At 42.8% G+C, this 27,710-nt stretch overlaps 1 protein-coding gene across 1 annotated transcript in view; it reads left to right on the plus strand.

Annotated features, from left to right (window-relative positions):
• Positions 1-27,710, plus strand: part of LOC128698360 (sodium/hydrogen exchanger 9B2-like) — a 153,602-nt gene that overhangs the window by 12,437 nt on the left and 113,455 nt on the right. The window contains exons 2-3 of the mRNA XM_070080056.1: positions 7,956-8,080; positions 12,639-12,814. Of these exons, the coding sequence (XP_069936157.1) occupies positions 7,956-8,080; positions 12,639-12,814 (301 nt within the window). The remainder of the gene's footprint in view (positions 1-7,955; positions 8,081-12,638; positions 12,815-27,710) is intronic.

Genomic DNA, 27,710 nt, shown 5'->3' on the forward strand with positions numbered 1-27,710 from the left:
CACCTAACAATGTGCTTCACTGCACCTAACAATGTGCTTCATTGCACTTAACAATGTGCTTCACTGAACCTAGAAATTTGCTTCACTACACCTAACAATGTGCTTCACTGCACCTAACAATGTGCTTCACTGCACCTAAAAATGTGCTTCACTGCACCTAACAATGTGCTTCACTGCACCTAACAATGTGCTTCACTGCACCTAACAATGTGCTTCACTGCACCTAACAATGTGCTTCACTGCACTTAACAATGTGCTTCACTGCACCTAACAATGTGCTTCACTGCACCTAACAATGTGCTTCATTGCACTTAACAATGTGCTTCACTGAACCTAGAAATTTGCTTCACTGCACCTAACAATGTGCTTCACTGCACCTAACAATGTGCTTCACTGCACTTAACAATGTGCTTCACTGCACCTAACAATGTGCTTCACTGCACCTAACAATGTGCTTCACTGCACCTAACAATGTGCTTCACTGCACCTAACAATGTGCTTCACTGCGCCTAACAATGTGCTTCACTGCACCTAACAATGTGTTTCACTGCACCTAACAACGTGATTCACTGCACCTAACAATGTGCTTCACTGCACCTAACAATGTGCTTCACTGCACCTAACAATGTGCTTCACTGCACCTAACAATGTGCTTCACTGCACCTAACAATGTGCTTCACTGCACCTAACAATGTGTTTCACTGCACTTAACAATGTGCTTCACTGCACCTAACAATGTGCTTCACTGCACCTAACATGTGCTTCACTGCGCCTAACACTGTGCTTCACTGTACCTAACAATGTGCTTCACTGCACCTAACAATGTGCTTCACTGCACCTAACAATGTGCTTCACTGCACCTAACTATGTGCTTCACTGTACCTAACAATGTGCTTCACTGCACCTAACAATGTGCTTCACTGCACCTAACAATGTGCTTCACTGCACCTAACAATGTGCTTCACTGCACCTAACTATGTGCTTCACTGTACCTAACAATGTGCTTCACTGCACCTAACAATGTGCTTCACTGCACCTAACAATGTGCTTCACTGCACCTAACAATGTGCTTCACTGCGCCTAACAATGTGCTTCACTGCACCTAACAATGTGTTTCACTTCACCTAACAACGTGATTCACTGCACCTAACAATGTGCTTCACTGCACCTAACAATGTGCTTCACTGCACCTAACAATGTGCTTCACTGCACCTAACAATGTGCTTCACTGCACCTAACAATGTGCTTCACTGCACCTAACAATGTGCTTCACTGCACCTAACTATGTGCTTCACTGCACCTAACATGTGCTTCACTGCGCCTAACACTGTGCTTCACTGTACCTAACAATGTGCTTCACTGCACCTAACAATGTGCTTCACTGCACCTAACAATGTGCTTCACTGCACCTAACTATGTGCTTCACTGTACCTAACAATGTGCTTCACTGCACCTAACAATGTGCTTCACTGCACCTAACAATGTGCTTCACTGCACCTAACAATGTGCTTCACTGCACCTAACAATGTGCTTCACTGCACCTAACAATGTGCTTCACTGTACCTAACAATGTGCTTCACTGCACCTAACAATGTGCTTCACTGTACCTAACAATGTGCTTCACTGTACCTAACACCTTTAGAAGTTTTTCAAGTATTTACTGAACTTGTGAAAATTCAATAAGTATAAAAATTGGTTTTCCATACTTCTCAATTTTCTTGTTTCAGTTCTTTACTATTCAAAATTCTCTGTAATCCTCTAATATTTTTTTAAGAAATTTGAAAACTGACAAATGCCAAGTAAAAAAGTCACATTTAATAAAAGGTATTTCCTGTTTCGATGTAGCTACGTTCATGTGAGTGAAACTGCTAGGAGAGGCAGCATCTACGTATTTTTTAAAAACAAATTTATTCACTAAAATTGGTATATATAACTCAAAGTAAAACAAAGTTTTATTTCAATTTAGCTAGTCAAATTTGAAAGTGTGAAGTCTATCACGCAAGACTCACTTTTAAAAATTTTTTTTTTTTTTTTTATATTTTATTTAAAACCAACAATAGACAATAGACAAAAGGAAAAACCCTAAAGATGACAATATATGAACAAATAACTGAAAAAAACGTTACATTAGATATTGAAACATTAACGAATAACATTACAATATAACAAATATGACCACTATTACCTACATATAAAATCAGATACCGAAGCTTAAAATTGTCCTATACTAGCTGCATGTTGATAAGTTAACTTTTCGCAAAAACATGCAAACCTATATTAACTCTTCCTCAAATTAATCATCCTTGCTCTTAATTCACACTAGAATAATAAAATACAAGTATAATAAAGAGCAGTTTGAATCAAAGAACATTCCACAATTATCATAAATTTACCCTAACCTAAGCCTAGTATTTCATCTGTATTATAAATGTCTAATCAACACGAAAATTTTACCACATACCCCTAACCATATTTGTTGGTGTACATGATACAACCTTGTATTACTATATTTGTTGGTGTACATGATACAACCTTGTATTACCATAAGGAGAAAAAAAAAAAAGAACAAAAAAGGAAAACCCACTCTTCACCTTTAAAATCAGACTTCAATTTACATACATGTACATACATATAAATAAGTATATAAAGTATGTTGTCTAATTGAACACGATCACTTACAACGTCAGTTATAATATTACGTCAACTCAACCATGAATAACTTCATCCAATTCTTACAACTTCAAGGGTTCGTAAAACTTAAACTACATACTTCTATTGGCACCAAATCAATTGTGCTTACAAAAATACAATTGTAAATTAAACTGGAACATAAAAAGCCATTTTGACATTTACACATTGTATCAAAATCATAAATGCTCATAGAAAATATGTATTGTATATCATTGAAAATGTTCATGAGAAAAACCATTAATGGTATATACAAGAAAGTAAACATACATACAATACATACATATACATACATATACATATATATATACATATACATATATATATATACACATACATACACATACACATACATACATACATACACACATACACAAGTACACACACACATACAACACATGCATATATATACACACATACACATACATAGTTATAAGTCGATAATTCCAAATATAACTGTATTGTACTTGACACACTCGGAACAAATAATGTTAAAATTGCACCCCAGACATACCTCATATAACATTCATCAAACTCATCATGCTACCGCCCATTCTAGGAAACCAGCCCATTTCATCCCCCTTACCTGCCTTTCAACTCCCGTAAATCCCGTAAAGTGAAATTCCTATAACCCTCACTTAAATCCCTCTCCCATCTCCCCCCATACACCTCCTTATTTCTACACTTTGTCCTATAAAAAGTTGCTGTTAATGCATTAATTCTTTCACACACGTTCGCTCCTCTCATAGCCCAAGACATATAAATATAATCTGTAATTATATACCCTACCGCATTCTCTACCATCTGATTCACCCCACCTATGTCTAAGCTTAAAACCCTCAACACCTGCAAACCCCCCCCTCCCACTAACCTGATTACCTTACCCAACCAAACCCTTATTAGTTCAATACATTCGCAAAAATACACTATATGGAAAACAGTCTCCCATCCACCACAAGCCTTGCATATCCCATCCTCCCGTATTCTCTTATGGAATAAAACCATTCCAGACGGTAAGATCCCATGTAAAAATCTATACATTACTTCTCGTACTTTAGGTTTTAAACGTAATTTGTTCAAACGCCCCCAGATATTACGCCAATCATACATCGGATAAACACCTTCTACCACTGCTACCACTGCCTTACCTTCCACCCCATCAAGGTTTCCCAATTTAATATGTGAAGGATCGCTCATGTTTATGATGACCCGTAACATTGCCTCACCTATTATGAACTCCCTACCCACCCACCACCGTTGCATATCCTGACGTATCTTATGAAGTCCGCCTTCCCTCGCCCCCCCCTCCCGCTTATAACTACGTTTCAAATACACACTCATAATCCTCTTTTCAACAGCTATAAGACCCAGCCCTCCACGGCCAACCGGGAGTGTGACAACCGCTCTACCTAACCATTCGCTTCCAGTACCCCAAATGAATCTAAAAACGCGCTTTTGTAACCTTTGTATCTCACTACGAAGTATCGGATATATTGCTGCTACATGCCAAAGTTTACTATATAATAGGACATTCGTTGTAATTACTCTTTGATGCAAAGTTAAGTGTGCAGCTCGTAAACCACTGAGGCGCTTCAGTACACCATCTACAATACGCACTGAATTTATTTGTTGTGCTAACTTGATATCACTTACATAAACGATCCCACATATCAGTAATTGGTCCACCTTTTTCCACCTTTCAACTACTTCACATTCCTCACTTAACCTATCTCCAAGATCCATATACTTCGTTTTCTCCTTATTAATTGACATGCCAGAAGCCTTTTCAAAAACATTTACTAACTTTTCCACCCGAGGCAAATCCCTGTTACCACTTACTAAAATCGTTGTGTCATCAACATATCCAACAATGCCAGCCCCCCCACCCCTTTCGTCACCAACCCCATTTGCTGCCAATAAGACCCTAATTCCTCTATAAAAGGGATCCTGTAAACACGCAAAAAGTATTTGTGAAAGGGGACAACCTTGACGTAGACCCCTGCTCATCTGAATTTGTTCTCCTAACCTTCCATTTACCTGCACCCGCAAGGATGCATCTTGATACATTAATTTGGCCCATGATATAATTTCCTCTCCAAACCCCTGCCATCTCATAATCTTCCATAACGCTTCCCTTTCTACACTATCATATGCCGCCTCCCAATCTATAGCCAACACCCCCCCCACTCCCAATTTTACTCTTTCTTCAATAAAACTTCTAATCAAACCATGCCCGTCATACATAGACCTTCCCGGCACCCCATATTGTCCCTTATCGATCACTTTACCCAGGACCTTTTTTATTCTGTTAGCTAAAATTCTTGCAAAAATCTTATAATCACCACACAATAACGAAATAGCACGATAGTCTTTAACTGTTAATGGCTCGCCTTTAGGCACTAAAACGACCACAGCCATCCGCTGCTGTGCCCCTAAAACCCGATCCCGCTTAATGATATTGAATAATCTTACCAAAAATTCTTTTAAAACGCTCCAATTTTGGAGATAAAAGTCACTGGGCAACCCATCAATTCCTGGTGCCTTTCCTAATTGCGCCCCGGATAAAGCTACCCATGTCTCGCACTCCGTTATCGGCCCTTCCAAAACGAATCGATCATGCTCTGTCAACTCACACTGCACAAACCTTCCAATTGACTGTAATGCTATTTCACTTATTCCCACACTTTGCGTTTTCAACTTAACCCAAGCATCAATATACCCACTCATACCCTCAGTCGTCGTCAACACCTGGTCCACTTTATACCCTTGCATACCTACCTGAACATTCAACCCCATTAACTCCATTGCCTTGCGACGTGTGTGTTGACTCCGCAACACACACGCCGACGGCCGATCTCCCCACAAAACCTCCTCAATCCCGCCCTTAAGCCTTTCCCCATCAAACCTCTCATTTTGTAAATTCCGGATATTTTCCTTCAAACTTTCAATTTCAATAACAGGATAATTAGCATTAATTTGTGCATAACATTCGCGCAACTGCCCCTCTAAATATTTTTGAAAACCGTATTGTAACTGATTATATCTCTTCCCTCGATTAATATAATATTCCTTAATACGTTTTTTAGCTATTGTTTCCCACCAATTAACCATGGCAACATCCCCTGGTGCTTCTACCACTAAACGATCCCACATTTGTCCAAAAGACAAAAGACTATCCTCTTCCTTTAATAACTTTACATTCAATTTCCAAAATGATGGACCCCTCCGAGGCACACCCTCAATATCCACATCTATTACCACTCCTCTATGATCCGAAAAAACCACATCTATCACATCCACCCTCCGCACAGTAACCGCACAAGGCACGTACATTCGGTCCAACCTCGCCGCATAACCTCGTTTAATGAAGGTATGCTCTACCATCCCTCCCCCCCCACACACATCCTTTAACCCCACCCCGGTCAATATATCCCCCAATATACCCAAACAACACCCCGCACCTCTGGGCTCCACATCTTTACGACGTATCACGCAGTTCCAATCTCCGCCTATTATTGCAACATTCGGTAAACCACGTAAAAAATAGACCAGCACGTCCCGAACAAATTTAGTTTTAATACTCACGTCACCCTCAGCCGGACCATATACACATACTAAACTAATGGGAACCCTACCCCAAGTTCCATCCACCCTAATTACCCTCCCCTCCCCCCCTTCACTACGCCTTACTATAAACGGGCTAGTTTCCTTTACCAAAATGGCAGCCCCACCTTTCAAACGTGTCGCATGTTCCATGTACACATTATAACCACTCATATCCAACTCATAACCAGGCCTAAAATTATGTTCCTGTAAGAATACCACATCCACACCAAGTCGCACCAAATACTCATTAAACCACTTAAGCTTCCTCTCAGCTCTCAACCCGTTAATATTTATAGTAAAACACTTGAATTCAACAAATGGGTTTTCCTTTAGTCCCCGGCATTGACTTTACCCCAGTTCGTTTTGCAACACCTCTGTCCCTCCCCCCTTTGTTGGGAATCACCTTTGCAATCCCTTGATCCTTGGGTTCACCATTCCCTCTCTTCTGTACCTCCACCCAAGACTTTTTCCCAGGGCGTTGGGCAGGAGTTAGCACATCATCAGAATCCGATGATGCTGCAGTCCTCTTTCGTGTCCCGCCCTCCACCTGCATTTTGACATCAGAAGCACCGTCCTGATGCACCTCCACCTCTACTGCATGCACCTTCAATCCTGTAGACTCTCTCGTCGACAAACCGTCATCTTCTGCCATACCATCATTCACATCCTTCCCCAGAACTGAGCCTGGGTCTTCCACCTGATCTAGGACCGATTCCTCTAACAAGTCATCCAACGCCTTTACCAAAGACGCCGCCACTTCTTCACCCATATTAGGTAGTCTCTCCTCAAAAACCTTATGTATGTCCAATGACTGAGATTCACCTTGTAGCGTTACAACTGGCGATTCAAGCTCCTTTTCTTTGTCTACCCCCTCACTCCATGACAACCGTTGTTGGGGCGGTGTAGCAAGAGACTGTTCTCGCTCATCGCCAACCTCGTCCACTGGCTGCTGTTGCTGCTGTTGCTGTTGCTGCTGTTGCCGTTGCTGTTGTGCCGGGTACCCACTTCGTTTCTCACACTGCGCCGCGATGTGGTCATATGACCCACATAGCCGACACGTACGTTGTTGCCCCGCATACGTTACATAGACTTGAGTCCTTAATTCTTTCAACACAATATATGAAGGAATAGGGTGCCGAAGAGTCATTTTAACTGTATACGCGCCTTCCAGCGCACCTACATACGGTCCAGTTGCCCATCTCCCTGCTGTGGCTACGTGAACCGTCCCATAAGTACGCAGTTCACTGGTAATATCAAAATCAGTCGCCTCAAAAGGCACATTCCTGATTTTCACCCAGGTGTAATGTCGAGATACATCATGAAGTCTCACCGACACAGCTGTATTAACCTGTATGATGGTCTCCTGATACTTGTCGACCACTGCCTCGTAAACTTGTGCAGACGTCATCTTAACGAAGATTCTTGTCATTCCATTTAATGCGACACCACATATCTCCTCATTTGCTATACCATAGGTATCGCGAATGATCGCTGGTAATAATAAATCCATGTTGGATCCTGTGACAGCACCACGGATCATCTCAATGCAGACAGTGTTGATTCTTCTGCTATTCAGCGCCATGTTGGAGAAAATAAAGTTTCCACCAACCAACGCTAGGGGCAGCTCAATCAGGTAAACTGCGCAAAACAAACTCAAACAGGAGCGTCTGCGCAGCTCGTCCACACGGCTTGGAGGCGATGAGGACAATGTGATAAGACGAAGCGTTCCCTACTTAATGAACGTAAATCATACTGAAACTTATGCCACTTTTACACGTTCAAGTTGGTGATTAGTCAGTGATGAAACTGGTACAGGAGCTCCAGGAAGCGTCGATGTCCTCCTAAAAGCAACACATGTAACCAAATCAAGGTATTCTCCTCCGATGACATATGATGCTTTGACAAAGCTTCTCTGCGAAGCATGTGGTACATATATCAACAAGAGTTGCATTGGAAAAATTGGCTCCTTCTGTGGAAGCTTTTCTTTATATCTGGACACCTTGCACTCTTTGTGAACCATTGTTCAGTCAGTTGCTCCAAGACTTCGTGGGAAATTATACAGACCAGAAATCAATTTTTTTTTTCACCATTATCAGGAATAAAAGCAACAGACGAATTTCGTTTTATATACAAAAGACAATGCAAAATGAAAGTTCAGACACATGTGCAACATCTGGATATCTTTATTGTAGACGTTTCGCCATCCAGTGGCTTTATCAATACAAATTCTAGGACATAATTAAAGATAGTAGAATTATGTACAAAAGATGAGGTAATCAGTCCCTCAGTCTTGGAGTTAGTGTTCACAGCATCGTGGTGGAGGAGAATCTGGAGCAAAGGCAAGAAGACTGGTGGTTATATAGGCGTCAGTGGATAAGGACGTGTAGCAGACGAGGACATAGTCACTGGTAGGTGGGATTCCCCAGTGGAAGTAGGTCCTTCCCAAAGAGATGGGTTAGTTGCAGCAGCCGTGAAGAAGGTGTTGTAGATGTCCTCTGAACCAAGATTCCATGATGTTTGCAGTGTCTGACAAGTTGTGTAAGACGCAAGCTTTTCCTCCATCCATTGTAAAATATGAAGTAATGTATTATTAGAAGAACCGTATATCATTGAATGTCTTAAGAAATAAATTAATAACCTACCTTTTTCTCAGTGTATCAAAGCCTGTCGTAAGATTACTCATCCACATGCTGGTTCCTCTAAGTGGAGTTTCAATTTGCAAAAACTACAAACATACGTTCTTCAAGAAGCACATTTAAAGGAAGCATACGAATGTCTTCTCTCTCCATATTATTTGGAACAACTATAGATAAGAATCCATCAAAGTCGGCACTAGATAATTACGAGGAACAGGAGTGCGTTTAATTAACAACTCACTCACTATGGGTTCATACCCCACCCGTTCCATGGCTTAATTATCTTAGTTTTATCGATTTTTTTAACAGTAAAAAATAGCTCTTATATGTTGCAGATACCAAAGAAAATTGTAGTGAAATCCTAATTTACGCTCCATAAAACATAAATAGATAAATCATTCATGTCTGTTATCATTATAATCAAGGGGGAAGCGCTAAATCCGGAGGATTATACAGTGCCTGTGGGGGGATGTGGAAGGCATTCAGGCTTAATTTGGGGAACTGGAGCACAGATCCAATTCCCTAAATCAAGAGCCCCTCACCAACATCAAGGAACCTTCCTTGAGGGGCATTCATGTCTGTATTTTATCTGGTCGCTAAGATATGTATGATAACAGATGTTTGTCATTCTCATTGTTCTTCTATTTCAAGGATTTTCCCTTCCAAGCCCAAGGATTTTTTTTTGGCGATGGGAGGGGGGGGGGGGCTTTTCATCGGGATCGATTATTTATGAGCAAAGAATCTGGAAAACACTACGGACAAATTTTTTCACACCGTCTGATGAACGACATAAGTCACGCTTACTACTAGGAGAAATTCCAATATTTTTCCTCAAAGCCTTTTTATTTACTTTTATAAGTTTAAACAAATTAATATTTTATTAAGGTTTTCAAGGCAAAAACTAATGCTCTGAATTTTGATATATAAGATTAGAATAGAGAATATTTTTATCTTGGTAACCTTTTGATATACTCGTGAGCAGCTAGTGTTCGCCTTTCTTATTTCCATAAGATTCTCTTATTCTTCCACTGTTATTTTCAACAGAGTTTAATTATTAGTTTGTCACCAATCTGTATAGGTGAACAAGACTTTTATAATTTTAAAGGTAGCTGAGGTTATAACAGCAGTCTAGTGAGTGCCGTAGTGCGTGGGCATGAATCACTCACCACAGCCAGTACACACACCCACACAACAGTACGTGGACACGACCACAACCTGTACACACTACCACAACCTGTACACACACACAACAGTATATGGAAACGACCACAACCTGTACACACCACCACAACCTGTACGCACACACAACAGTATGTGGACACGAACACAACCTGTACACACCACCACAACCTGTACACACACACAACAGTATATAGACACGACCACAACCTGTACACACTACCACAACCTGTACACACACACAACAGTATATAGACACGACCACAACCTGTACACACACACACAACAATATGTGAACACGACCACAACCTGTACACACACACAACAGTACGTGGACACGACCGCAACCTGTACACACATAGAACAGAATGTGGACACGACCACAACCTGTACACACACACAACAGTATGTGAACACGACCACAACCTGTACACACACACAACAGTACGTGGACACCACCGCAACCTGTACACACATAGAACAGAATGTGGACACGATCACAACCTGTACACACACACACACAACAGTATGTGAACACGACCACAACCTGTACACACACACACAACAGTATGTGGATACGACCACAACGTGTACACAACAGTATGTGGACACGAACACAATCTGTACACACACACAACAATATGTGGACACGACCACAACCTGCACACACACAACCGTATGTGGACACGACCACAACCTGCACACACACACAACAGCATGTGGACACCATCGCAACCTGTACACACACACAAAACTATGTGGACACCACAGCAACCTGTACACACATAGAACAGTATGTGGACACGACCACAACCTGTACACATGCAACAGTATGTGGACACGACCACAACCTGTACACACACACCAAACAGTATGTGGACACGACCACAACCTGTACACACACACAACAATATGTGGAAACGACCACAACCTGTACACACACACAACAATATGCGGACACGACCACAACCTGTACACACACACACACACACACACACAACAATATGTGGACACGACAACAACCTGTACACACACAATAGTATGTGGACACGACCACAACCTGTACACACACACAACAATATGTGGACACGACCACATCCTGTACACACACACAACAGTATGTGGACACGACCACAACCTGTACACACACACAACAATATGCGGACAAGACCACAACCTGTACACACACTCACACACACACACACACACAACAATATGTGGACACGACAACAACCTGTACACACACACAACAATATGTGGACACGACCACAACCTGCACACACACAACAATATGTGGACACGACAACAACCTGTACACACACACAACAATATGTGGACACGACCACAACCTGCACACACACAACAGTATGTGGACACGACCACAACCTGTACACACACACAACAATATGTGGACACGACCACAACCTGTACACACACACCAAACAGTATGTGGACACGACCACAACCTGTACACACACACAACAATATGTGGAAACGACCACAACCTGTACACACACACAACAATATGCGGACACGACCACAACCTGTACACACACACACACACACACACAACAATATGTGGACACGACAACAACCTGTACACACACAATAGTATGTGGACACGACCACAACCTGTACACACACGCAACAATATGTGGACACGACCACATCCTGTACACACACACAACAGTATGTGGACACGACCACAACCTGTACACACACACAACAATATGCGGACAAGACCACAACCTGTACACACACTCACACACACACACACACACAACAATATGTGGACACGACAACAACCTGTACACACACACAACAATATGTGGACACGACCACAAGCTGCACACACACAACAATATGTGGACACGACAACAACCTGTACACACACACAACAATATGTGGACACGACCACAACCTGCACACACACAACAGTATGTGGACAAGACCACAACCTGTACACACACACAACAGTATGTGGACACGACCACAACCTGTACACACACACACAACAGTATGTGGACACGACCATAACCTGTACAAACACACACAACAGTATGTGGACACGACCACAACCTGTACACACACACAACAATATGCAGACACGACCACAACCTGTACACACACACAACAGTATGTGGACACGACCACAACCTGTACACACACTCAACAGTATGTGGACACGACCACAACCTGTACACACACACACAACAGTATGTGGACACGACCATAACCTGTACACACACACACAACAGTATGTGGACACGACCACAACCTGTACACACACACAACAATATGTGGACACGACCATAACCTGTACACGCACACACAACAGTATGTGGACACGACCACAACTTGTACACACACACATGTGGACAATCATCCTATACCACTTTAAGAATTCTACGTTAAATCATATTTTAAGATTATTGGGAGATATTATTATGAATAATATTTTCAAATTATTTTATTTCTGTATCGTTCTTCTCATAGATTTATTATGTAGTAGTAACATGTGTGTTGCAGGTTCGTTGTTGCTGCAGTATCACCAGCAGTGGTGGTGCCATATTTATTAAGATTAAGTGAAGAAGGTTATGGGGTGGACCAAGGTATTCCAACACTGGTCATCGCAGCAGCCAGCATTGATTGCGTCTTGGCTATCACTGGCTTCAGCATCATGCTGGGATTAACATTTGCTAAAGGTTAGTGTCTAATCCTAATTTTAACAATGTTGTAACGTCTTGTGACTTTTGCATTCGGATTTACCCTCTTATATTTCAATTAAACAGATGTAGAATATATGAAAATTTCAGATTGAAAGATCCACAAGCAGTTCGTAAGCTTTATAATTCATTAACAGAATAACCTTGTAGAAGCAGTGACTACAACACGTCTAGCCTACTTTACCTTAAGTCACGCAGCAGTTAATCATTTTTTTTTCTATTAATTTTCCTGCCCTATAAAACATGAAAACTGAACAATAAACAGAATGGAATATTGCTAATCCCTTAATTCACCGAGCATATTAAAATAGTTGCTGTCCATTAGGTGCAGACATAGTTAAAAATGAAGTTATTGTCGGTAAAGACTTAGCCCGCAATCTGAAGTCGTACCATAAAAGTTGAAGGGCAGTCTTCACGCTATAGCCAGATTTTTTTTAATTTACCTCCCTAGTGTTTTTTTCTATAAAACCTGAAATTTCTCTTAGGACAGGTTTCAAAATTTTAGCTCTGTTCTATTGTAGCAAAGAAAAGATACATGCAGCCATTGGTATATACAGACTTGTCTTCCGTGTAGTAACCTCACAAAGCCTCTTCTGATTTTCTTCAAACTTTCGCCAGTGACATATCCATAAAATAATGAGATCAATTTTTGCTAGTAATATGCTAAAGCATTTTTTCCATTAATAAAGTTTGCTTCTTCTAAGACGAATGTATGAAATTAAAAAAAAAAAAATTATGAATAAATGTATGAAATTTTTGGAAATGTATAAATTATTTTGAAAAAAAAAAAAAACTAGTCGGTTTTCCAAAATTATATAATTATTATTAATTAATGATCTGTATATTTATAATCTTCGAACAGGGTTCTTTTCTGCCAGTCATGGCGTCGAAATTTAAGTTTGGAACTCTTCCCTTATTTAAATACTATTTAACTGAATCTGGGACCTTTGTTTGACATATATTAAGGTCAACTTGTAGCCCTCAGTTGACATGTCAAGAAACTGGAGAAAATGCAGACTCATGCAACAAGACTAATCCTCGAGTTTAGACATATATACATATAAACGATGTATATGCCACATCGTTCCACGTAATTGAAGGTATAAAACACCATAACTGAGTGAGATTTATCATTTAAGAATTTTTGAATTAATATTTTTGAGTGATTTTTTTTCAGAAATTTGGAAATGCTTAGTGAAAAAGGCTGCAAATAAAAATTTCCCATCTGAATACTGTATTTATTAGTTAAGGAATATTTCAGCGAATATTGTCAAACAGAATTGTTATTTTGCTGCAAAAATGGTACATTAGAATTTGAGTGAAGTAACAGCTAATATTATGCTTTTAACTTTTATCTTTTATTTTTTTAACCGTATGCTTGAAAAATGTAGTATTGCCAGTTGGGGTTTTTACAAACATGGAAGTAAGTTTGCACACAGCTGAGTCTGGTAAGACTGAGTTTTCTGGCACATATACTCACTTACAATGTTTTTCTCAATCTCTCAGAGTTTATTTTACTGGGAATACCTCATCCAGTAGGTTCAAATTTAAATATCTGAACATTCAGAGACCAATAATAATGTAAGTCTTTCCTTTAACAATAGCTGACAGTGGTTAAAATTTTAATAAGAAAAATCTTTCTCTAGTTACAGTACAAAACCAAAAATCCCATCATTCAAATTGCATAAAAACCGAGAAAAATGCAAATCACCTAAAATATTGTGACTCTTTACTCAGTTTTGATGCATCAGTGTTCAAAGATTGAAGTTGTTCAAATAAGCCATTCGTAAGTTAGCACACTAAGTTAGCACACTAAGTTAGCACACTAAGTTAGCACACTAAGTTAGCACACTAGGTTAGCACGCTAACAAAAACATCACTCACCTTGTAAAATAAAGTCGGCAGACTATCATCATCAAACATTGAAAATACGATACACTAACCTGGAGCTGGAGATCAACACCTTCAAGAGGTCTCAGGTGATTGAGATCAACGCAACACATCTAACACCTGTAGCTTAACACCTTCAAAAAGTCCCAAGAGCTGTAGCTCAACACCCTTGACAGAAAGAGATACTGGACTCAACAGGATGTAACACTGAAAATAGTTATGTAGTAACCCACTCAGAATATAACAACCTTGCCAAGACGCGCACTACACTCAGAACTTAACAATCATGTCAAGACGCGCACTACACTCAGAACATGACAACCTTACCAAGACGCGCACTACACTCAGAACTTAACAATCATGTCAAGACGCGCACTACACTCAGAACATGACAACCTTACCAAGACGCGCACTACACTCAGAACTTAACAATCATGTCAAGACGCGCACTACACTCAGAACATGACAACCTTGCCAAGAAACGCAACACACTCAAAATATAATGTTGCAAAGACACGCACTACACTCAGAACTTAACAACCCTGCCAAAACAAGCACCACACTCAGAACATAACAAACTTGCCAAGACACGCGCCAAAGTAAAAACATAAATTGGCCAAGACACGCGCTACACTTAGAACATAACTTTGCCAAGACTCTCACTGCACTCAGAACATTAAAACCTTGCCAAGACACGCACTACAGTCAGAACATGACAACCTTGCTAAGACACGCACAACTCTCAGAACATGGCAATCTTGCAAAGATACGCACCACACTCAGAATATAACCTTGCCAAGACACGCACTACACTCAGAACATAACATCCTTGCCAAAACACGCACCACACTCATAACATGACAACCTTGCCAAGACAGGCACAACTCTCCCAACATAACAATCTTGCCAAGACACGCACTACACTCAGAACAAGACAACATTGCCATCACACGCACTACACTCAGAACTTAACAACCTTTCCAAGACTCGCACTACACTCAGAACATAACCTTGCCAAGATACGCACTAAACTGAGAACATGACAACCTTGCCTAGACATGCACTACACTTAGAACATAACAACGATGCCAAGACACGCATCACACTCAGAACATGTCTCCCTTGCCAAGACAAGCACTACATTCAGAACATCTGAGCCTTGCCATGAAAAGCATTACACTCAGAACATAACAATTTTGCCAAGACACGCACCACACTCAGAACATAACTGCGTTGCGATGACATGCTCTACACTCAGAACATGTCAACCTTGCCATGACAAGCATTACACTCAGAACATAACAATCTTGCCATTACAGGCACTACACTCAGAACATGAAAACCTTGCCAAGACACGCATCACACTCAGAATATGACAAACTTGCCAAGACATGCACTACACTCAGAACATGTCAACCTTGCCATGGAAACCCTTACACTCAGAACATAGCAATTTTGTCAAGACACGTACTACTGTCAGAACATAATAACTTTGCCAAGACACTTACGGCACTCAGAACATGACAGCGTTTCTTGAGTTGTGTGCCGAAGCGTCGCCTGTTCCATGTGGGTGAAATGTGATTTCTCTCGTTTAGGGAACTCGGCCTTCATGAGGTCGTTTTTCAAGGAGTTGAACTTCTTCCACGCCGGCATCAGGGGTTGTTTCGGGAAGTAGTCCATCCAGGAAGCTTGTGCGAATTCCGTTTCAATCCAGGTCCACAGTTGTTTCAGTTCCAATTTCAATTCCTTAACCCAGTCTGCTCTGAACAGTGTAGTCAGTATTCGTCTGTCATCTTCTTTCTTTATCTTCGGTTGTAGCAGCTGTAGTCTGTCGAGTTTTCCCAGTTTCTCCTCCGCTTGTGTCAGGCAGGATTCCGGGTAGTCCCTCTTCCTAAAAAAAAGTCCCACATCTCCGCGAGCGAATGCTGGAATTCTCTGCTCTCACTGCAGATAGGTTTCACCCTCAGTGCCAGAGAGAAAGGGAGGGATTGCTTGAGGCTTTTCGGGTGGGAGGACGTCCAGTGGAGATATTGGTGTGCATACCCCGGTTCGTAGTACGTCCTGGTGTGAAGATGTCTGTCTGCATTCAAGTAAACCACTGTGTCAAGAAAGGGAAGTTCGCAGTTATTTGATTCAAAAGTGAAACGAAGTGATGGGTGTGCTTCGTTCGCCCAGTCTACCAATTGTTGTATAGTATCACTTCCTCCTTCTATTAAGCAGAATATGTCATCTATATACCTTTTGTACAGAATTAAGTGTGGGGCTGTCTCTAGTCTGTTAAGTTCTAGTTTGCAGTGAACAAATATTTCTGCGACAGCCACACTGTGCCATCGCTGTGCCTGTCATTTGTCTGTATACAGTATTGTCAAACTTGAGTATGGTATCCTGCATTATATGGATTAAGGAGTCTTCTACTAGGTCTCTGGACGGGGGTTTCCTAATTCCCAGTCCTGTAAGTTCTTCTCTGATGGCGTCCAGGTTTCGTTCATAGAAATCTGCAACTGTCTTCTCTGCTTCTCGTTGTGGGACTGACGGGTAGAGGGATTCAATATCCAGTGAGACCAGCCATAGGTTTTCCGCTGCCCGTCCCACTCTTGGTCTTATTTCCTCTAGGATCTGTAGAAAATGAGTAGTATCCATCAGCCTGTCAGGAAGAAGCTTCAAGAGAGGCATCAGGACTGCAGTCATCATCTTATCCATGGGCCTGGTCGGCGCCGCACAGCCAGAGAGGACCGGTCTAGTCTTGAATGTTCCCAGTTCCTCGTTCTGGCTCTTGTGTGTCTTTGGAAGAAAATACATATTAGGAATCTTCGATTGGAATGAGAGTAGAGAGTCCCTCAGTGCCACGTTCATGAATCCTTTGTGGCCGTCGTTATGATACAGTCTGATTACTAGGTTGTTGCTTCTATCCTTAATTTCTGCGAATAATTGTTCCGGATTATTTATTATCTGGTAGGTTTTCTCATTCGCTACATGTTTGAGGCCTGCTTTTCTATAATTTTCTGCTTTAAAAACAACTATCTCCGAGCCCTTGTCGGCGTCGGAAATTACTAAGTCCCGTCTTGTTTTAAGATTCCTAAGGCTGATTCTTTCTTTTTTTTTCTTAGGCTAGGTCTGTTGTGCAGGTTCTGTCGTTGGTCTCGGTGCTCTCATATATTTTTGTGTCGTCGAAGGTGGTGCCTTCGATTTGTACCTGCGTGGTTTTCCCTCCATATCTTGTTGGAATGCTTGGTCGAAGCATTTATTCATTAGGACTTCCAGTTGTCTGCAGGTGTCGTCTGTGTTCTTCATTCTGGTTCTGCGTGGTGGCCCTGGTACGAAGGAAAGTCCCTTGCTCAGGACTCTTCTCTCTTCCTCCGTCAGCTCCACTTCCGAAATCACCAGTGTCTCCAGTTCTGGTAGGGCTGCTGCTGGTCTCTCCAGTTGTGGTTCACATCGTACCTGTTCCTGAAGACACCTCCTCCCTTCCAGAACCTCTTCTGGTTCCCGAAAAATTTACCATTGCCGTAGTTATTAGATCGTGATTTCGGTTTATAGTAGGGTTTGATAGTCTGGTTATTATAGAAATATTTCTTATTATTCTTGTTGTTATTGTTTTCGCTGTTGTTGTTAGTCGTATTCCTAGGTTTTCCTTTCGTATTGTTCGGTTTTCTATGGTTTTCCTTGGGTCTTCCGGACTCAAGTAAGGTAGCTCTGTCTGCTAATATTTTCAAAGATTTGGCTATGGATTGCAAGTCGGTCAGCTGTGTTGTGTCTTCTGGTGCCGTCTTGTCCTCCGGAGCTAGGTCTTTAGTAGGTTCGGGTTTGTTCGTTTCTTTTTCACCTACTGGTTTAATTATATACTTGTCCGTTTGTTGTTTTTCTGTCTGGTCTCCGTTTTCGTCCATATCCAACACCTGTTGCCAAAGCTGGATTAGGGAATCCAGAGTGTCGTCATTCCCTCCTTTTTCCTTTTTACTGTTAGAGAACTCAAGGACAGGAGGGTTCTGGGTGGCCCTCTGACGGGTCTGTCTGTTGAAATCCAGAGCCAGGGTGAAGATGTCCCTGGCTACCTCTCTCCGAATTCCTAGAGTATCTTTTCTCTTGTATGCTCGAGAGTTACTGAAATACCTAGTGCTTGAATGGCCGCTAAAAATTTGTAGAGATTTCTGGTTTCTTCCTCCATGGTCTTTACCAGCCAGTCTGGGTATATGCTAACTTCCGGTAGTGATAGTATCTTGATCGGTTTTAGCCCCATATCCGGTAGGAGTCCTGCCTGATGGCAGTCCTGCAGATACCTGAGTTTGCTCCAGCCCTGATCGAATTCTCTATACAGTTGCCTGAGGATGGCAGCTGCCTTATTCTCTTTCTTTTTCAGAATGCGTGAAGGGTGATGGGACGGATCAATGTAAGGCATGGGGTCGCTAACCTTCTCTAGTACCATGATTTTATCTGTTACTCAGCGAAACGGTAGATTCTGCAGTGTTCCGTTGTCCAGTTTTAAGCTTTCCATTGTTGCCCATACACCCTTGAAGTAGAGTCGAGGGTCGAGGATTGCCTTGGTTCCGCTCCATTCCTGGGGTTTGGTCTTGTCCGTCTGGTCCTGGATTGGGTCTCTTAGGATGTTCACTGGCTCGTAGACTTCACTCTAGTTTACCGGGCCTGACTATCATATGCCGTCCTTACAACCTGTAAAGAAGGAAGGAATCCCAAAACTCTCCAAGGTCTTCTCCGGTGTTTCATCCGTCTGTTGCTTCTCCATAACCACCACCCGAGTTTCGGTGCTGTCACTGGTGGCTGGCTCGATGATTTCTTTGACCACCATTGGTGTCTCCCTCTGCATGCTCTTCTCGGGTAGAGGGGGTTGGGTCTCTGTCGACTGTTTCGTCTCTGATTCTTGTTGTAATAGTTTCTCTGCTCTCTTGGCTCTAGTGATCATTTGGAGCTCATAAATGTGGCCATCTAATGTCTCAGTCGTTAAGATTCTCATCAAGTAATAGACGGTGGTGAATGAAAGGTCTGATGTGCAAGTTTCCAAGCAAGTGAAGGCCTTAGCAAAGAAAAAAGGAACCCCTCCGATTCTCAACTACGCGTTTCTGTAGCTTGCGCTACATCATTGGGTCGAGTAGTCTAGAAGAGGTCCTTTCTCCGCTGTCTCCACTTGTGCTTTTCACGCACCACACTCAGAACATGACAGCGTTGCGATGACATGCTCTATACTCAGAACATGTCAACCTTGCCGTGACAAGCATTACACTCAGAACATGACAACCTTGCCAAGACACGCACTACACTCAGAACATGGCAACTTTGCCAAAACACGCAATACACTCAGAACTTAACAACCTTGCCAAGACACGAACTACGTTCACAACATGACAACCTTGCCAAGACACGCCCTACACTCACAACATGACAACCTTGCGAAGAGATGCACCACACTCAGAAAATGAAAACCTTGCGAAAACACCCACCACACTAAGAACACAACAACCTTACCAAGACACACACCACACTCAGAACATAACCTTGACAAAACACGAACTACGCTCAGAACATGACAACCTTGGTAAGACATGAACCACACTCAGAACATAAAAACCTTGCCAAGATACCCACCAAACTAGGAACATAACATTTTCAAGACACGCACTACACTTAGAACATGGAAACCTTGCCAAGGCACCCACCACACTCAGAATATGACAAACTTGCCAAGACACGAACCACACTCAGATAATAACCTTGCCAAGACTCACACTGCACTCAGAACATTACACCCTTGCCAAGTCACACACGGAACTCAGAACTTAACAACCTTACCAAGAAACGCACTTCACTGCGAACATAATAACCTTGCCAAGACACGCACCACACTCAGAACATAACATTGTTACAAGACAGGCACTTCACTCAGAACATGTCGTCCTTGCCATGACATGCACTACACTGAGAACGTGTCAACCTTGCAATGACAGGCATTACGCTAAGAATATAACATTCTCAACAAGACACGCACTACACTCATAACATGACAAAATTGCCAAGACGCGCACCAGATAACCTTCCCAAGACACGCACCACACTCAGAACGTAACAACCTTACCAAGAGAAACACTACAGTCACAACATGACAACCTTGCCAAAACATGCACTACAATCAGAACATGACAACCTTGCCAAAACATGCACTACAATCAGAACATGACAACCTTGCCAAGACATGCACCACACTCAGAACATGACATCCTCGCCAAGACACGCTCCACATTCAGAACATTACAACCTTGCCAAGACACGCACTACACCCAGAACATGCCAACCTTGCCAAGACACGCACTTCACTCAGAAGTTGACAACCTTGCCAAGACACGCACAGCACTCAGAACATGACAACCTTGCCAAGACAGGCACCTCATTCAGAACATGATCTTGCCAAGACACGAACTACTCTCAGAACATGGCAACCTTGCCGACACACGCACTACATTCAGAACGTGACATCCTTGGAAAGACACCCATCACACTCAGCAAAACAATCTTTGCAAGACACGCACCACACTCAGAACATAACCTTGTCAAGACACGCACTACACTAAGAAAATGACATCCTTGTCAAAACACGCACCACACTCAGAACATGACAACCTTGCCAAGGCACCCAGTACACTCAGAACATGACAACCTAGCTAAGACACGCACTACGGTCAGATCTTGTCAACCTTGCCATGAAAAGCACTACACCCAGAACATGGCAAGCTTGCCATAACACGAACCACCCTCAGACCATAACCTTGCCAAGACACGCACTAGTCTCAGAATATAACAACCTTGCCAAGACAAACACTACACTCAGAACATGACAACCTTGCCAACACGCGCACTACACTCAAAACATGACAGTCTTCCCAAGACGCAATGCACTCACAACATACCAACGATAGCAAGACACGCACTACACTCAGAACATAATAAACTTGTCAAGATACGCAACACACTCAAAACCTAAAAACCTTCCCAATACACCCACCACACTCAGAACATGACAACCTTTCCAACACACGCACTACACAGAGAACATAACCTTACCAAGGCACACACTACACTCAGAACATGACAATCATGCCAAGACACGCACGAAACTCAGAACACAATCTTCCCAAGACGCACTGCACTCACAACACACCAACGTTACCAAGACACGCACTACACTCAGAACATAGTAACCTTGTCAAGATACGCAACACACTCAGAACATAAAAACCTTCCCAATACACCCACCACACTCAGAACATGGCAACTTTGCCAAAAAACGCAATACACTCAGAACTTAACAACCTTGCCAAGACACGAACTACATTCACAACATGACAACCTTGCCAAGACACGCCCTACACTCACAACATGACAACCTTGCGAAGAGATGCACCACACTCAGAAAATGAAAACCTTGCGAAAACACCCACCACACTAAGAACACAACAACCTTACCAAGACACACACCACACTCAGAACATAACCTTGACAAAACACGAACTACGCTCAGAACATGACAACCTTGGTAAGACATGAACCACACTCAGAACATAAAAACCTTGCCAAGATACCCACCAAACTAGGAACATAACATTTTCAAGACACGCACTACACTTAGAACATGGAAACCTTGCCAAGGCACCCACCACACTCAGAATATGAAAAACTTGCCAAGACACGAACCACACTCAGATAATAACCTTGCCAAGACTCACACTGCACTCAGAACATTACACCCTTGCCAAGTCACACACGGAACTCAGAACTTAACAACCTTACCAAGAAACGCACTTCACTGCGAACATAATAACCTTGCCAAGACACGCACCACACTCAGAACATAACATTGTTACAAGACAGGCACTTCACTCAGAACATGTCGTCCTTGCCATGACATGCACTACACTGAGAACGTGTCAACCTTGCAATGACAGGCATTACGCTAAGAATATAACATTCTCGACAAGACACGCACTACACTCATAACATGACAAAATTGCCAAGACGCGCACCAGATAACCTTCCCAAGACACGCACCACACTCAGAACGTAACAACCTTACCAAGAGAAACACTACAGTCACAACATGACAACCTTGCCAAAACATGCACTACAATCAGAACATGACAACCTTGCCAAAACATGCACTACAATCAGAACATGACAACCTTGCCAAGACATGCACCACACTCAGAACATGACATCCTCGCCAAGACACGCTCCACATTCAGAACATTACAACCTTGCCAAGACACGCACTACACCCAGAACATGCCAACCTTGCCAAGACACGCACTTCACTCAGAAGTTGACAACCTTGCCAAGACACGCACAGCACTCAGAACATGACAACCTTGCCAAGACAGGCACCTCATTCAGAACATGATCTTGCCAAGACACGAACTACTCTCAGAACATGGCAACCTTGCCGACACACGCACTACATTCAGAACGTGACATCCTTGGAAAGACACCCATCACACTCAGCAAAACAATCTTTGCAAGACACGCACCACACTCAGAACATAACCTTGTCAAGACACGCACTACACTAAGAAAATGACATCCTTGTCAAAACACGCACCACACTCAGAACATGACAACCTTGCCAAGGCACCCAGTACACTCAGAACATGACAACCTAGCTAAGACACGCACTACGGTCAGATCTTGTCAACCTTGCCATGAAAAGCACTACACCCAGAACATGGCAAGCTTGCCATAACACGAACCACCCTCAGACCATAACCTTGCCAAGACACGCACTAGTCTCAGAATATAACAACCTTGCCAAGACAAACACTACACTCAGAACATGACAACCTTGCCAACACGCGCACTACACTCAAAACATGACAGTCTTCCCAAGACGCAATGCACTCACAACATACCAACGATAGCAAGACACGCACTACACTCAGAACATAATAAACTTGTCAAGATACGCAACACACTCAAAACCTAAAAACCTTCCCAATACACCCACCACACTCAGAACATGACAACCTTTCCAACACACGCACTACACAGAGAACATAACCTTACCAAGGCACACACTACACTCAGAACATGACAATCATGCCAAGACACGCACGAAACTCAGAACACAATCTTCCCAAGACGCACTGCACTCACAACACACCAACGTTACCAAGACACGCACTACACTCAGAACATAGTAACCTTGTCAAGATACGCAACACACTCAGAACATAAAAACCTTCCCAATACACCCACCACACTCAGAACATGACAACCTTTCCAACACACGCACTACACAGAGAACATAATCTTACCAAGGCACACACTACACTCAGAACATGACAACCTTGCCAAGATACGCACTACACTCACAACATGACAACCTTGGCAAGAGACGCACCACACTCAGAACATGACAACGTTGCCAAGACACGCACCACACTCTGAACATGACAACTTTCCCAAGACACGGACTACACTCAGAACATGACAACCTTGTAAAGACACGTTCCACACTCGGAACATGACAACCTTGCCATGAGATGCACCATACTCAGAACATAACCTAGCCGAGACACGCACTACACTCAGAACATAACAACCTTGCCAAGACATACAGTACACTCAGAACATGTCAACCTTGCCATGAAAAGGATTTCACTCAGAACATAAGAACCTTGCCGAAACACGCACCACACTTAGAAGATGACAACCTTGCCGAGACACGCACTACTATCAGAACATGTCAACTTTGCCAAGACAAGCACAACACTCAGAACATGACAACCTTGCCAACACGCTCTACACTACAAACATGACAACCTTGACAAAACACGCAACACACTCAGAACATGACAACCTTGCCAAGACACCCACCACACTCAGTCAAAACACTCACCACACTCAGAACATAAAAACCTTTCTAAGACACGCACCACACTCAGAACATAACCTTGTCAAGACACGCACCACACTCAGAACATAACCTTGTCAAGACACGCACCACACTCAGAACATAACCTTGTCAAGACACGCACCACACTCAGAACATAACCTTGTCAAGACACGCACCACACTCAGAACATAACCTTGTCAAGACACGCACCACACTCAGAACATAACCTTGTCAAGACACGCACCACACTCAGAACATAACCTTGTCAAGACACGCACCACACTCAGAACATAACCTTGTCAAGACACGCACCACACTCAGAACATAACCTTGTCAAGACACGCACCACACTCAGAACATAACCTTGTCAAGACACGCACCACACTCAGAACATAACCTTGTCAAGACACGCACCACACTCAGAACATAACCTTGTCAAGACACGCACCACACTCAGAACATAACCTTGTCAAGACACGCACCACACTCAGAACATAACCTTGTCAAGACACGCACCACACTCAGAACATAACCTTGTCAAGACACGCACCACACTCAGAACATAACCTTGTCAAGACACGCACCACACTCAGAACATAACCTTGTCAAGACACGCACCACACTCAGAACATAACCTTGTCAAGACACGCACCACACTCAGAACATAACCTTGTCAAGACACGCACCACACTCAGAACATAACCTTGTCAAGACACGCACCACACTCAGAACATAACCTTGTCAAGACACGCACCACACTCAGAACATAACCTTGTCAAGACACGCACCACACTCAGAACATAACCTTGTCAAGACACGCACCACACTCAGAACATAACCTTGTCAAGACACGCACCACACTCAGAACATAACCTTGTCAAGACACGCACCACACTCAGAACATAACCTTGTCAAGACACGCACCACACTCAGAACATAACCTTGTCAAGACACGCACCACACTCAGAACATAACCTTGTCAAGACACGCACCACACTCAGAACATAACCTTTCCAAGACAAGCACTACACTCAGAACATGACAACCTTGCCAAGACACGCACTGCACTCACAACATACCAACTTTACCAAGACACGCACTACACGCAGAACATATTAACCATGTCAAGATACGCAACACACTCAGAACATAAAAGCCTTGTCAACACACGCACTGCACAGAGAACATAACCTTACCTAGATACACACTACACTCAGGACATGAGAATAATGCCAAAACACGCACGAAACTCAGAACACAACCTTCCCAAGACACGCACCACACTCAGAACATGACAAGCTTGGCAAGAGACGCACCACACCAAGACACGAACCACACTCAGAACATGACAACCTTGCCAAGACACGCACTACACTCAGAACATGACAACCTTAGCAAGACACGCACTACACTCAGAACATGACAACCTTGCAAAAACACGCACCACACTCGCAACATGACAACCTTGCCCAAAAATGCACTACAATTAGAACATGACAACCTTGCCGAGACACGCACTACAATCAGAAGATGTCAATCTTGCCAAGAGATGCACCATACTCAGAACATAACCTTGCCAAGACACGCACTACACACAGAACATAACATTGCCAAGACACGCACAACATTCAGAACATGACAACTTTGGCAAGAGATACACCATACGTAACCTTGTCAAGAAACGCACTACGCTCACAAGAGGACAACCTTGCCAAAACACCCACCAAACTCAGAACATGACAACCTTGTCGAGCTACTCACTACACTCACAACATGACAACCTTGCGAAGACACGCAAAACACTCAGAACATAACAACAGTGCAAAACACTCACTACAATCTGAACATAGCAATCTTGAAAAAACACGCACTACTATACTCAGAACATGTCCACCTTGGCATGACAAGCACTACACACAGAACCTGTCAACCTTACCATGAGAAGCACTACACAGAACATAACAAACTTCCCAAGACACTCACTACACTCAGAACATGACAACCTTGCCAAGAGATGCACCATACTCAAAACATAACCTTGCCGAGACACGCACTACACTCAGAACATAACAACCTTGACAAGGCACACTCTACACTCAGAGCATGTCAACCTTGCCATGACAAGGATTTCACTCAGAACGTAAGAACCTTGCCAAAATACGCACCAAACTTAGAAGATGACAACCTTGTCGAGACTCGCACTGCAATCAGAACATGTCAACCTTGACAAGACACGCACAACACTCAGAACATGACAACCTTGCCAACACGCCCTACACTCCAAACATGACAACCTTGTCAAAACACGCACCACACTCAGAACATGACAACCTTGCCCAGAGACGAGCCACAGTCAGACTACAACCTTCTCAAGACATGCACTATACTCAGAATATGTGGAGAAATTTTCTCCAGGAGGGGGGTATCAGCCCCATTCAGCCCCTTGAGCCCCTTTCAGCCCTGAGGGGCCCAGCCCTCTCAGAAGGGGCAAGCGTCATGTTTACTGCTACAGTGAGTAATTGATCACAGATGCCGTACGAGTATACGACGTGGTCAATTGACCGCTGCTCCTTGCAGAGTGTTGCAGAGTGTATTTTAATAAGAGACAGTACATCTCTTACTTTAGCAGGACAATTAAGGAAAATCCTGCTCCCACTTTGTTGCCATAGTAAAGACAGTGGACATTGTTGTCTATGCTTAAGACAGCAAGAATCAAACATTCTGCTTTACTTCATCGAGGAAGTGGCAAGGAAGCAAAAGTACTACGTCAGCTTTTTTTTGGGCAAGGAGCAGTGACGGCATGGGGCGCTGTGGCGTCTTCAGATTACTTTTGACTCTACTGAGAGTGACACTGACGCCAGGATAACCAACAAAGAACGATCTGTGCATTAGTGTGAACAAAGTGTCTCACAAAACACAATGAACACTTAAGAGAAGTGTGATCAGCTTCTTTAGTGATAAGATTGTGAACAATAAAGACAAATCTTGTGGAACATAGTGTACCAGTGTGCGTATTCCTAGACTATGGAAGACGTGGACATCCAAGGACACTTCAGCTTCTATCAAGTCACCGATATCTGTCGAAGGTGTGAA

Source organism: Cherax quadricarinatus, unplaced genomic scaffold (genome assembly GCF_038502225.1).
Source record: "Cherax quadricarinatus isolate ZL_2023a unplaced genomic scaffold, ASM3850222v1 Contig114, whole genome shotgun sequence".
Lineage (NCBI taxonomy): Eukaryota > Metazoa > Arthropoda > Malacostraca > Decapoda > Parastacidae > Cherax > Cherax quadricarinatus.